The sequence below is a fragment of the Hibiscus syriacus genome, unplaced genomic scaffold (assembly GCF_006381635.1).
Source record: "Hibiscus syriacus cultivar Baekdansim isolate YM2019G1 unplaced genomic scaffold, ASM638163v2 tig00110156_pilon, whole genome shotgun sequence".
In the NCBI taxonomy this organism is placed as follows: Eukaryota; Viridiplantae; Streptophyta; class Magnoliopsida; order Malvales; family Malvaceae; genus Hibiscus; species Hibiscus syriacus.
The window spans coordinates 1,819,469-1,832,812 of NW_024062606.1; the positions used below are offsets into that span (position 1 = coordinate 1,819,469).

At 33.9% G+C, this 13,344-nt stretch overlaps 1 protein-coding gene and 1 pseudogene across 1 annotated transcript; one reads left to right on the forward strand and one right to left on the reverse strand.

Moving 5' to 3' along the window:
• The first annotated feature begins 1,337 nt into the window (after window positions 1-1,337).
• Window positions 1,338-4,336, forward strand: LOC120215973 (annotated as a pseudogene).
• A 416-nt stretch (window positions 4,337-4,752) lies between these two features.
• On the reverse strand, window positions 4,753-11,058 carry LOC120215974 (stress-response A/B barrel domain-containing protein UP3). Its single transcript, XM_039213503.1, has 10 exons — window positions 10,834-11,058; window positions 10,639-10,741; window positions 10,176-10,303; window positions 9,570-9,709; window positions 9,330-9,398; window positions 9,114-9,252; window positions 6,241-6,306; window positions 6,114-6,157; window positions 5,719-5,804; window positions 4,753-4,871 (listed from the first exon to the last, which is right to left on the reverse strand). Coding segments are annotated over exons 1-10 (861 nt in total). The 5' UTR covers window positions 10,919-11,058; the 3' UTR covers window positions 4,753-4,870.
• Window positions 11,059-13,344: the final 2,286 nt, after the last annotated feature.

Here is a 13,344-nt window from a genome sequence, read left to right on the forward strand (position 1 = left end):
TTAGTGGTGATTCTGAGCATATGGTGTCATGTCCTGTGACTCGGCATTTAATTTTTTGACAAGTGGTGTCCCAGTATAGGGTCCATAACCAGAGGCAGATGGGGGTGTTCTTTGTTAAACTTGCAAGTTAGAAGTCTGCAAAAACATGTAAAAAGTTTGATGTTACCTACTAGTAAAACTTGTGTAGAGGATCGAGGATTACTTGTTTGAGTGTCGAAAGAACTGTGGTGATGAAGCACTTTTGACTGGCTCTGCCGAATAATTTAGTGAGGTGTTGGAGGACTGAGGCCAAGTGCTGCCTGCTCATTTCGATCGAGAAAATAGAGGGGAGGGGCTTCTCGGCAGCTTGTTGAGAATCGTCCCAAAGGCTGAATTCTCTCCGGCTCCACAAGCAAAAAAAAATAGACTAAACTATCTATTTAAACACCCAACTATTTTATTTTAAAATCTTAGTTAAAGTTATGTTTTAGTCACCCGCCGTTAAAGGTTATAATTGTTGACATGACATTATCTTATGGTGACACATTTATATCAGTGTTCATTATTCAACGACGGATGACTAAAATGGAATCAAAATATAATTTTATATATGATTTTGGAAGAAAAAATAATTAGATGATCAAAATAGAATTGCAAGAATAGTTGGACTACTAAATACGTAGTTTACCCAAAGAAATAACAAGAAATAGTTGTGCTTTTGTATGAAATCTGAGTACGAATCACATTACCAGAGGTGTTCGTCGACTGTATCGAAGGCCGGCTGAAATCTTGAGGGTCGAAGGCATAATTTTTTTATTAAAGACTTAAATTGAATTATTGCAAGCAGTATAATAGTAATTTAGTTTTAATTTTGTAAAGTAAATTATGACAAATATAATTTTTAATAAAATATTGCATTCCATCTACTATATAAGTGTGATGAAATCTAGTTTAAATATGATTGTTTTTATAATTTATCCACTCGTTTTTACTCTCAAATAAATTATTTTATCTTTTTTTCATTTTCAATTGTATTTTATAATATAATTATTCGTGGCATTATAATTATATTTTAGTTTCAGAAAATTTGAAAAATTATAGGATGAATAATTGAATGTAAAATCCAGAGAAAGTTCATTTTCTATGAAAAATGTAATTGGAGTTGTGGAAATGCAAGAATCTCAGATTTGTTTAACAGAAACCTAATTTAACAGTTTCAATAAAGTACGAAATTGAGAAAGGTGAAACTCTAATCTTTGAAAAAAGGGATTATTCAAAGGAAGGGACGCAATGCATAAATAGAAGGAAAACCGGTGGCTCGCAGGCGTAAATTCCAAAAGTTATCTGAGCTTACCTTCTAGTAGGAAGGGGAAAAGGCTGAGGTTTGAGGACCAAGTCCAATCTCCCCAAACCCTAACGATGACCTGATCGCCAAAATCCTCAGACCTCCAGCTTTGTTCTCGCCCGCTCGATCGAAACCCCCAGCATAAAATTATGTAGCTGCAAAAGAACACCGAAAAGCTCAATTGCTAAACGATGCCGTCTCACGGCGATCTAGACCGTCAGATCGAGCACTTAATGCAGTGCAAGCCGCTTCTGGAGGCGGAGATGAGGACTCTGTGCGAGCAGGCGCGTGCGATCCTCGTGGAGGAGTGGAATGTTAGCCGGTGAAGTGTCCCGTCACTGTCTGCGGCGATATCCACGGACAATTCCACGATCTCGTCGAGCTGTTTCGCATAGGCGGCAAAGCTCCCGATACTAATTATCTCTTTATGGGAGATTACGTGAGTTGGTCCACTTTTTATCGCATTTAATTGCCATCGAATACTTTTCATATGAAATAAATTGTTAGTATGAGCTTGGTTTTTAGATCATAATTATCATTTATTGAAAAAAAAGGAAATTTTAGGAAAGGAAATGTTATGCGCGTAAGCTTTAAATTTATTGCTAATTGAAACTTGATTTAGCTTGTCTGTACAAAGCAAAGTTGAACTATTGATAGGGGAGTTTTAGATAATAAACTTGTATTAAAAATCTAGCCATTTGAACTAGAACTGTTGATAAAATCAAGATAGGGCTGTTAGAGTAGAGATTTATTTTAAGAGTATTTCATATTGAACTGAACCTGAACATCTTTTATTTGCTTTCAACCAATCCAACCATTTAACGATAGATCAAAGAATTTGGATGTTTGGAATGTTGTTTGTTTCATAGTTTCGTCTGCTCAATTTGGTAACGTGAGCCACAAGTACAGAAAAAGATAAAATTGCATAAACTTCATGTTTTAAAAGAAATAACTACTCTGCCTTTAGGACAGAAATTTGTAGAAAGATAATGGAGAGTCTTGATACCGAGTATTATTCAGTCTAGTGTCTTTTCTGCACTGTTTGGTTTTCTCTGGCATCGTTTGTGCTGGCTCTGTTCTTGTCTAATGTTGCCATAAATCATTCATAACCATGTGTCTTTAGTATAGGTGCTTATACAGCTGATTATTTTTCCCTTGGTGTATGCTGATCGAGGATATTACTCTGTGGAGACTGTCACACTTTTAGTTGCTCTGAAAGTTCGTTATAGAGATAGATTAACTATTTTAAGGGGAAACCATGAGAGCCGCCAGATAACTCAAGTGTGAGATATTCATATTTATTGTTTTTTCTCCTTTTCATTCTGTAATGCACTTGCAGTCTATTTTTTTCATTGAACAAATAAATTTCTGCACCCTGGAGCGAAGTACTCTTGATTGTTCTTTGGATACTAACACTTTTCTTAAGTTTTCTTCTTTTATGTTGCTATGACAGACTAATGTTTCTCGTAAGAAAGTTGGAAAAATGGAGTATGGATACTTGATAAACCAGTAATAGGTATTTGGTTCATGATATCCTAATATCAAGGAGTGGAAGTTATTTAGTGATATCGCTGGATCAGTATGTAATCAGCTGCTTCTCTTTTCAGATATGGCTTCTATGACGAATGCTTGAGAAAATATGGAAATGCTAATGTATGGAAGTATTTCGCGGACCTATTTGATTATTTACCTCTGACTGCACTGATTGAAAGTCAGGTTTGAATTCTTATACCCAGTCTTGAGTATTTCCAAGATCTTAGCTGATAACATTTGTGTTCCTTGCAGATTTTCTGCTTACATGGTGGACTCTCTCCATCTTTGGATGCATTAGATAACATCAGTTCTCTTGACCGTATTCAAGAGGTAAAACTGCAGTCTGCAGTTCCACTATCCATTGCACTTGAAAGTTAAATAGTCTGAGGAGATGGCCTTGTTACAAATAATAGTATCTGCCAAATAGAAAACCTTTTCAAAACTTAGTAGAGCATATAAACTATAAAGTATAAAGTACTTCGTGGAGTATCCACATGTGGAGTTTGTAATGGGTATTACTTTCTGAAAATAAGAGGTAGGTTGGAGTAAAACTTATTGATTTTCCCGACTCACTAACTGAAGATACCATGACTCATAAAACGAGATCGGCCCTACGAATGCAGCAATACTGGTAATGGTGTCCACTTCTATCCAGGGAGATCATTATATCATCTATCAGTTAGCATTATTGTCAGTTTGTCACTGTTTTTTTAGAAGCCTAACTGGGGTCATCACATCAAATATGCCTTCCTCTGTATTACTGTATTTTAAATTTTACTAGCATCTTTGTATTTGTTGGTTGTGTAGGTTCTGCACGAGGGTCCAATGTGTGATCTCTTATGATCTGAGCCCGACGACTGATGTGGGTGGGGAATATCTCCTCGAGGAGCAGGGTATAACTTTGGGCAGGATATTTCTGGGCAGTTCAACCACACATGAGCTCACCCTGATATCTAGAGCTCACCAGCTTGTTATGGAAGGATATAATTGGTCCCAGGTTTGTGGAACCCCAATAAAAAAAGAAACAATTTTTGTGTAATCTATTCTCTCTGATTGCTATTTATTATACTAATCTATGTATTATTGTAGGTCAAGAATGTGGTAACAGTGTTCAGTGCCCCAAATTACTGCTATCGCTGTGGAAATATGGCTGCTATACTGGAGATTGGAGGGAATATGGAGCAAAGTTTTCTTCAGTTTGACCCAGCTCCACGTCAGATTGAGCCTGAGACTGCACGGAGAACACCCGACTATTTTTTGTAATTTCCTTAACTTCTCCAACTGAAAAATGTTAATATTTCCTGCTGTGTTTATGTAGATGTGTCTTACAAAGTAGTTATCGTATCTTGTTTGAAAGGGACAAAAGAAACCATTGTTTTTTGTCATTCTTTTGGTTGCTCGAATGTGCATTCATTCGAGTCTAATAGGGTTAATTGGTAGAAGGATTTTTGTCTTTGTGTTCTGAAAGGTGAAGTGAATAACAAGGGATTTTTAGTACCATTTTCTCGAGAACTTCTCTGAAAAAGATCCCGGGTGGTTTTTTTGATACTACGGCTAAACTACTCATAATTCCTCCTAACACTGGAAATTGTGCACGTAAAAAGGGTTGAACTCATATCACCCAGGTTGTTACTATTATTCAAGGTGGCTGTAAGAATTTTGCAAGTAATGTTTTGGATATTGGAAAATTCATTGTTAAGCCAAAGTTGTGACCATGTAATGAATTAATCATCCTAGAGAAACCACCAAATCTATGTACCTCCATAACTTAAATGCCTTTCTCATGAACAATCATGTTATTTAGTATTTTACATTAGAGCATTTAAAACAATTAAAAGTTTAATTCCTTGAACAACAAAACCAAAACAATTACAATCCTTGAAGTATTACAACCTCAATTATCCTTTGATTATTCCTTTAAATAACAAATCTCCTCCAAAATGTAAAATTTTACTCAAATCATGCTGAGCACTAAATTTCAAACTCCTTTGAATCCAATTCTTCAATCTACTTCCTAAAATGCAAAACATAAATCAAGATCCAATGCTTAAGCATTTTAACCATTCAGCAGAAGGATGAACACTACAATTCGTATAGTAATTATGCAATATATCAATGGTTGAATAATGGGAGAGTGATGTGAGCCAACCCTAGTAGACTTTAGAGGCAAAATTGTCTACAAACCATAAACCCAGGATAGTAGGCCGACGGACCCTAGATAAGGATCTCTAAACCTCAAAACTGAGCATTAAAACCTTGAAGCTCTTGAGCCTAAGAGTGCAAGATCAAAAGGCCTTCGGACCTGAAACTTTGAACCCTTGGATATTGGACAACTGAACCAAAACACAAAACCCACAAATCTCAGATTATCAAAATAAAGGACACCTAAATCAGACCCTATAAAAGAAAAACTCAGGAAGTCTTAGACAGCCTGAACTTTAAACTAAAGAGCTCAAATCCAAGAATCCATAAATCAAATTCGCCAATATGGTATATTGGCCATAGTACCTGGGATCTCGAAACCTAAGATTCAAACCGTAAACCAAACTTATTCATTGATCAATTGTAGCGAACCTTAAACCCAACCCCAAAATCCCAAATTCGGTCCAACCTTAGCCTAATTCCCAAGCTTGAAGCACTAGACCTAAATAAAAAAATTTGTAGAGTTTATCCAATGCAGTCTCGTTTTGGTAAATAAAAAAAAAAGATCTGAAGAGCGAAGTTTAGGTAGGCGAGGATAAAAGAGGAAAGGGTAGAGAGAAAAAAGTTAGGATGTGTTACAAACCAATGTAACCATTAGTTCTTGTATATATGTAAATATGTTATTATGATGTAAAAATCACAACTTTATTGATTCTTACTACATTATCTCTGTGCCCACAGGATCAACAGAAAAATGAATGGCTAATGTTTTCTTGGTTATTGATTGAAGTTTAGATTCCCACACCTGTTTTCAAAAAATACAAGATGTTATCAGTATAAATGAAAATAGGAATAGACTACCAAGAGAGGAAGGTTGCGTTTGGTTTCAGAAAACAAAGACCATTTTTGCTTTCGTTTTCTTAGAAAATGGAAAACAAGGAAGAAAACATGTTTGGTTGGAATTTTAAAAAAGATTTTTGGAAATTGAAACATGTTTGAGGGCAAAAAAATGTCATTAGACTATTATACTAGTTAAAACTTGAAACCACACCAAGATAGTCACAAGTGATGCATCATATTAGAATTTTGAAATCCACAGCATAAGGTTTCTTACGTCTTTGTATCTTGAGCTGCTAAAAAATATCTCCAAGGCATCAACTGCAAGCATATTGGTAAATAGCAATCAAATGCAGAAAAGTGTTAAATAATTGAATACTGAATCAACATGAAAAGGGACAAACATGATCGAAATCTTATCACCACTCCATGTGTATATTCCCCTCTCGAATTGCTATTGAAGTTTGAGCCTGCAACATTATAAATGAAAATAGTTCGATCAATATCAAATCATCTTGTGTTAAAGAAATTTTAAAATAATCAGACATAATGTAAAAAGTAAAGACCTTATATGTAAATATCTCTATTAATGTTAAACCCCTGAATGAGTTGGTGTCATGTCTTAACCAGCTACCAACTCAGTTGGAAATAGAATGAAAAACCATTTTAAGGTAATAAATTTATTATTCGATCAGATAAAGACTTAAAAACCATTTTTTAAATTATAATAAGTATTATCATAAGAGTGTTTCATACTTGAATTAAACAAGTAAAAACCACTACTAAAAATTTAAGCACTCAAGGATAAACATGTAATTAATAAAAATTATAGAAATCTTATACCACTCCACATGTATTTTTTTTGTTGAATAAATTAATTATGCACAGATAACTAATCAGATTTTACCATGTATTATTATTTTTTTCTTTAACTAAATTAAACTAAAGATTTTTTATAGATATTAGGGTAAACTAACTATTTACTCACCAAACTATTAAAACTTTTATTTTAGTCACTGTCTTTATCATTTTATTCTGTTTTTTTGGTCACTGGTCGTTAAAATGATAACATAAATGAATGTGTGTTATGTTATAAGGTAAACTAACTATTTACTCACCAAAAAAATAATAATGCATCATAAAATCTGATTAGAAAGCTTAACTCAATCATGGCAAGGTTTATTTGGGGGGGGGGGGACGGGCGGGAGAAAAATCGCATCCATTGGATCAAGTGGTCAATTGTTTGTCAACCAAAGGGGAGTGGAGATTTGGGTGTTATAGACCTCAATCTAATGAATCAAGCCTTACTTGGGAAATGGGCCAGGAAGTTTGGTAATGAAAAGGATTCGTGGTGGAACAGGTTGCTGTGCAGCAGGTATAATTTAGACATAAGGTCAATGGCAGTCAATAATCTTCAATTTCCACAAGCCTCATGGGTTTGTAGGGGAGTGCACAACAATTGTGTGAAAGATGAAAAATTTGGGGAGTGTTATCGCAACCATTTTCAAGTGCGAAATGGGGAGATTGTTTTATTTTGGCAAGATATTTGGCTGTGCAGTGTTTCCTTGAAGACAAATTTCCAAGGTTATTCACTCTATCAATCAACAAAGAAGGAAGAGTGGTTGAATTCGAAAACTATGGCTCTTCAGGTTGGATTTGGTACATCCAATTGAGAAGAAATCTATGTGACTGGGAACTGGATCAATGGGTAGAATTGAAGTCTATGCTTAGCAATTTAAATCCTAATGCAGCTGAGGAAGATTGTTTGCTATGGACCGGGAACAGGGAAGGTATATACAAGGTAAAGTTATGCGTGAAGCTAATGACACGCAAGGTAAGAGAAGATCACAGCTGGAATAATTATGTTCTGTTGGGGCTTGCTACACCTGAGGGTTTCTTCAAGTTAGATGTTGACGGAGCAGTGAACAGGAATTGGAAGGCAATTGGGGGCTTACTTAGGGACACTTCCAAAAGTATTTTGGTTTCTTTTTCAGAACCTACGGGACCTGGTCCTCCGGCTTTAACAGAATTGAAGGCAATCAGATCTGGGTTATTGTTTTTCTTATAATCAGAATGGGGGTCAAAGGGCCTTTTAATCCTAGAAAGTGACCGCAGAAACACTTTAGAATGGTTAAAAAATCCTGCTTCATGTCCCTCTTGTTATGAGTCCATTTTTAGGGAGATCAGGTCTTATGCAATGTCTGAGGTGTTACTTCACCTTATTCAAAGAAGTGCCAATTGGAAGGCGGATGAGTTGGCAAAAAGAGGGATTGGCCGAAGTTAGGAATTTCTGGGTCTAGTTTAGGTTGTTTGCTCATTGTAATGGGGTGTCTATTTTGATCAGGTTGTACTGTTGTGGGTTCTTTTAAACCATTTTCTCAATAATACTTGAAGTACTCTTTCCTTCCTTTCGCAGTTTGTCGGTCTCCCTCATGGTAGATTGACAATTAAGAAGGAAGTTTTTAATGAGACCTCCTATTTTTATCAAAAAAATATTTAGTCATTAAAATTCTGTCAATTTCACCCAATTTATAAATAATTCAACAAATTTAACCTTCTATATGTACAAATTCTATCAATTTGGTCCTAATTCAACAAAGATAGGGTGACTAAATAGATAGTTGACCCTAGATATTATAATTGTAGCAAGTTTTTCAAAAAAACATATCAATCACAAACATCTCCAAAATCTTATAGAGCAAATTCTTAGTTTCAAAATAAATCTAATTCAAGACCAATTTTCAAAAGGACTTTTGAAGTAGATTTTATCTATTCAAGGTTAAGTCAGGAAGAACTTTGGATCCAAACTTTCTCTTCAATCTTGCTTCATCAACATAAAAGAGGTCAATTATGTTTATCTTTTCTTGATCAAGTCTAAAAGACTATTAAAGTAACTAACAATCATGTTGGATCAGAACTTTACTGATGAAAATAATTAAAGAATTTATTTTATTCTAAAAAACTTTCAAAGATTGTAACTTTGATAAATCAAAATAGTATGTGTCTGAGTTTTTTAAATCATATTTACAACATGAAATTTGTGTGAATAAATCTGTATTGCTAAGAAATTAAACATAACAAGTAACTACCAATTATCATATGATCACATGATGTGAAAAATGGCTTGATAGGTGCAGGCATGCAGCAAGGATAAGATATAGATCTAATGTATAACTGTATGACATCCTGAGGAAGCTTTCCAATTTAAAAGGTCAAATACCAGGGACGATCATTAGGCAGCATGGTGAATTAAAATTTTTCTTTTCATTGCATGTACCTTGAGTGCATTGGAGAACTAAGGATGGATGTTCAATAGTTAGCTCTTGAAGAGACAGTAATGCATCTTTCGCAGGTCCACCAATGGCAGCCTCAACAAATGCAATCAGAAGCACAAATTCTACACCATAGCTGTACTCCTGTCACCAAAAGCATACTAATCTATTGAAACCAAGCTCTGATGTCAATGGAAATGAAAGGGTATGTTGCATCTAACCTCTCCTTTACGAAATATATGAAGCATATCGTCTTCCACTTCAGATTCATAATCCACATTTATTAGCCCCTACAAATATATATAAAGAAAGATTTGAACTCTATTAATAAAACCTTTTTTGCCAAGTATTAACAGATCTGTTTCAGTTATATATGCATTTTTGCTCAGATTATTGCGTAATGAACAGAGGAAAAAGTAATTTAAAGCAATTGAGTTTGGTGTTTACATGTCAGGGCATACATGACAGTAAGGCAGTACATGCTCCTTCATAAGTTGCAGGTAGAGAGGGTTCTCATAGAACTTTTCTAGGACTTCCTTGCTTTGGAATCGCATGAAGACAGCATGAGTATAATCTTCTTTAGCTTGAGCAGATATTTGACCTAATGAATTAGAACATATATAAGCCGGTTTATCTTATGAAGAAGAACATAATGAGATGAATTTATCATTTTTATGTGCATATATCATCAGTAAACCCACATTCAGTTTGGTGCTTTTATAGATTATAGTCTCATGTTTCATCCTTGAGGAAATCTTAAGCCTATATCAAATATCAGATAGGGATATATGTACAGTCACATAATTAGCAAAAACAAAAATTATATGAATCACATGTGAGGGAACTTTGATTCCAGTTGTACTTGATCAAGCAAAAAACTCTGCCCAAGAAGCATGGTGTATTAGTCTACCTCTTATACATCCTAACCACAATTTAATATAACAAATTCTACCCGGATTTTCGCTGTAAATTTGTATTAGTCCATCCTTGTAACTTATATTAAATTACTATCACGGAAAAGGGCATTCAGAGGAAACTGTTTACAGCCAAATAGAAAGTGTTCAAACCCAAAGATATTGCAACAATTCCACGCATCTGATATTGAGATGTGTAAAGATAATCCAACATATCCTTCTCCTCCTCATCAGATAAACCCTTGTTTGCTTTGAGTAGACATATGTGGTCCACCACCTTCCTGAAACAAATAGTTAAGCATGCAAGCTGCAATAACCAAATTGTGGATGCTTAAACAAAGCGGGAAATTAACTGGGCTACCAATGTAAAAAGAAGGATTAAGTGAAACAAAATACGAAGGCTGTCAAATGCTTAAGAGTAGGGCCCATTCCAGAGAGAGAGAAAACCCCAAAAATTATCAACATCATAACAGTTCGAATTGAGTTTGCATTTGAGCCTAAACAATGCATGAATACAAATCATCATATCGATAAGAATTCAAAAACAGCCTAATCGAAGAAACATGACATTCGGCATTCATAAACTGAAGAGGAAAATATCAAAAGAGAAAAGAACCTTCTGTGAAGGAGGTTTCTCTCCCTCTGCCCATTACCATTAGCACAAGAAAATACATTGAACTGTTTCCTCCCCGTTGTTCCAATTCCATGTCGACCATAAACTTGGGAAATTTATTGGGGAAAAAAAGCAATTACTTGTTAGCTTAAAAGACAAAATGGACATGTTCATATCGATAAGTTCAAAAAGACTCACAATTAGAAGAAAGTGCAGCGTAAACAGGGAAAGAGCGGAAGGCAAGGGCTTGAGGCATTGGCTGAGAAAGAGGTAGAACCACCATTTTTACTTCCCTCTCTCAGTTTTGAAAGTCAAGTTCTATGTGCGTTTTAAGCGTTCCGTGTTATTCATCTGATATGTGGAGACTTGTGGCATGGATATCAAGAAATGTGTGGATCACTGCCCTTTGATATGTTGAGGTTCTCCTTCTCCCTATTTTATGTCCTTCATTTGTTTATTGTGTTTACTATAAAAATAAGTGTTTAAATTGTATTTAAAATTGATTTCTAGGTACGAATCGAGTAATTTCAATATTAAATGAATTGTTGATATTCTTTGAGTTCTTAAGTTCGAATATTAAGAATGTCAGTGATGTGGACATTTAATGACAAATGATTTTGAATATATACGACCTTATACTTGCTTCAAATTAATAAAAAAAAAACTGATTTTTGTTTTTTTTTTGGTTAAAAATATGGTTCTAATATTTTTCCATTACACTTTTAGTTGTCTATCGTTGAAAAACCGTTAAGTAACACGTGATATGTACAGATTTTTCAAAAAATATATTTTTAATAATATTTTATTTTAAAATCATAAAAAAATATAAATGTGACAACATGTCACCTAACGTTTTTCTAATGATAAGCACCTAAAAATATAACGGAAAAAACATTATACACTTATTTTTAACAAAAAAAAAATTATTTAAGCATAAAAAATCAATTAATAATTTAAGCATTTTTTCCGAGACTTTATTATTTAATCTGGTACTAATATTTTCTCATTTTTAAAATAAAAATTAGTTAAAAATATCGTTTAAATTATTGTTTTAGTTTTAAGTCTTAAAAAGAAGAGACAAGCGCTTAAAATTTTATTTTTTAAGGTTAAACCATTAATGTCTACTAAAAACATGTCATTTAATAAATTTTCGACTTTTTAAAATTTTAAAATTTTATAATTTTTTAAATTTTCTAAAATCATTTTATTATCATCTTCCAATCAACCACCATTTTCTATTTTTTTCCCATCAAATTTTATTTACAATTATTCTATTCTTTTAAAAAATATTAATGCTTTAAACTTGGAATTGTAACAAGATGAAATATTAAACATTTAACGCCACTAAAAAGAACTCAAAACACCTATAATAAAAGAAGCATATAATTTCAACATTTACTTTTAAGTTAAGATTGATTTAAGGGTAAAGTATAGTAATGGTCATTGAACTTTTCTAAAGCTTTCATTTAGGTCCCCCAACTTTTAAAACTTGCAATAAAATCCCCCAACATTTAGTTTGTTTGCAAACAGACTAAATGTTAGGGGATTGTATTGCAAGTTTTAAAAGTTAGAGGACCTAAATGAAAGCTTCAAAAAAGTTAAGTGACCATTACTATACTTTACCCTTGATTTAATTAAACATTGTATTAGTTCTTTTGATTTTTAAAGTGTGCCTAGCTGAGTGGAGGACATCTCATACCTCTCAGCACGAGGCATTATCATTGAAGGCATTAGTAGAAGCTGATATTATTTTTTTTCACCATCAACTGCCTTAGCATCTACTTCTTCTACCATCCAATTGATCCCATCGTTTCATATTTCACAGAAATTTGCTAATAAGATTTTATTATTATATTAATTGTTAAATAACTTCCTCAAAATTGTTAATTTTGTAGGGTTAAGTATAGTAATGGTCATTGGACTTTTTTAAAACTTGCATTTAGGTCCTCCAACTTTTAAAACTTACAATACGGTCCTCCAATATTTAGTCCGTTTGTAATATGGTCCCCGAGATAACCGTCCGTTTGACGTCGTTAGGCTGCCGTTAGAAGAAGATAACGTGGTAGTCCTTCAACATTTAGTCCGTTTGCAATATGGTCACTGAACTTTTCAAGAGCTTGCATTTAGGTCTCATAACTTTTAAAACTTGCAACACAATCCTCAATTTCATTCTAAACCCCAAATTCATTTTCAATCTCGATTTTCCTTTTTCGCTTCTCTCTTTTCATTTCCAGTGCAACTTCTCAATCGGGGATGCATGGGAAATTCTAATCTAACTTTGAATTATGAGGAGGTGTTGACTTGAGTAAGGGTCCATTGAGAGAAGACCCGACCAAGGGACTATCGGGACCATCAACGATTCAAGGTGCAATGTTAGATACAGGTAACGGCAGTGTAACGACGTCAAAAGACCGATTACGTTGGGACCATATTGCAAACATACTAAATGTTAGAGGATTGTATTGCAAGTTTTAAAAGTTAGGAGACCTAAATGCAAGCGTTAGAAAAGTTTGGTGACCATTACTATACTTTACCCTTTTTTATTAAACCTCTATTTTTTTACATTTTTCAAATAAACACATGTATAATTTTTTTAAAATCTTATTAAAATTCTTAAAATTTTAAAAGTTTTGACCAGACTTCTAAAAAATTTGACTAGGCCTCCTCAAACTATAGCTCCAAAAATCCGCGACTGTCTTTAATGCTTCA

Coding starts and splice junctions, on each gene's coding strand:
- LOC120215974 (XM_039213503.1), bottom strand. CDS start 10,918: ATGGTGGTTCTACCTCTTTCTCAGCCAATGCCTCAAGCCCTTGCCTTC. Junction 9,710..10,175: donor AATTGTTGCAATATCTTTGG/GTTTGAACACTT, acceptor CTAATTCATTAG/GTCAAATATCTGCTCAAGCT. Junction 9,253..9,329: donor ATATATTTCGTAAAGGAGAG/GTTAGATGCAAC, acceptor TTTTGGTGACAG/GAGTACAGCTATGGTGTAGA.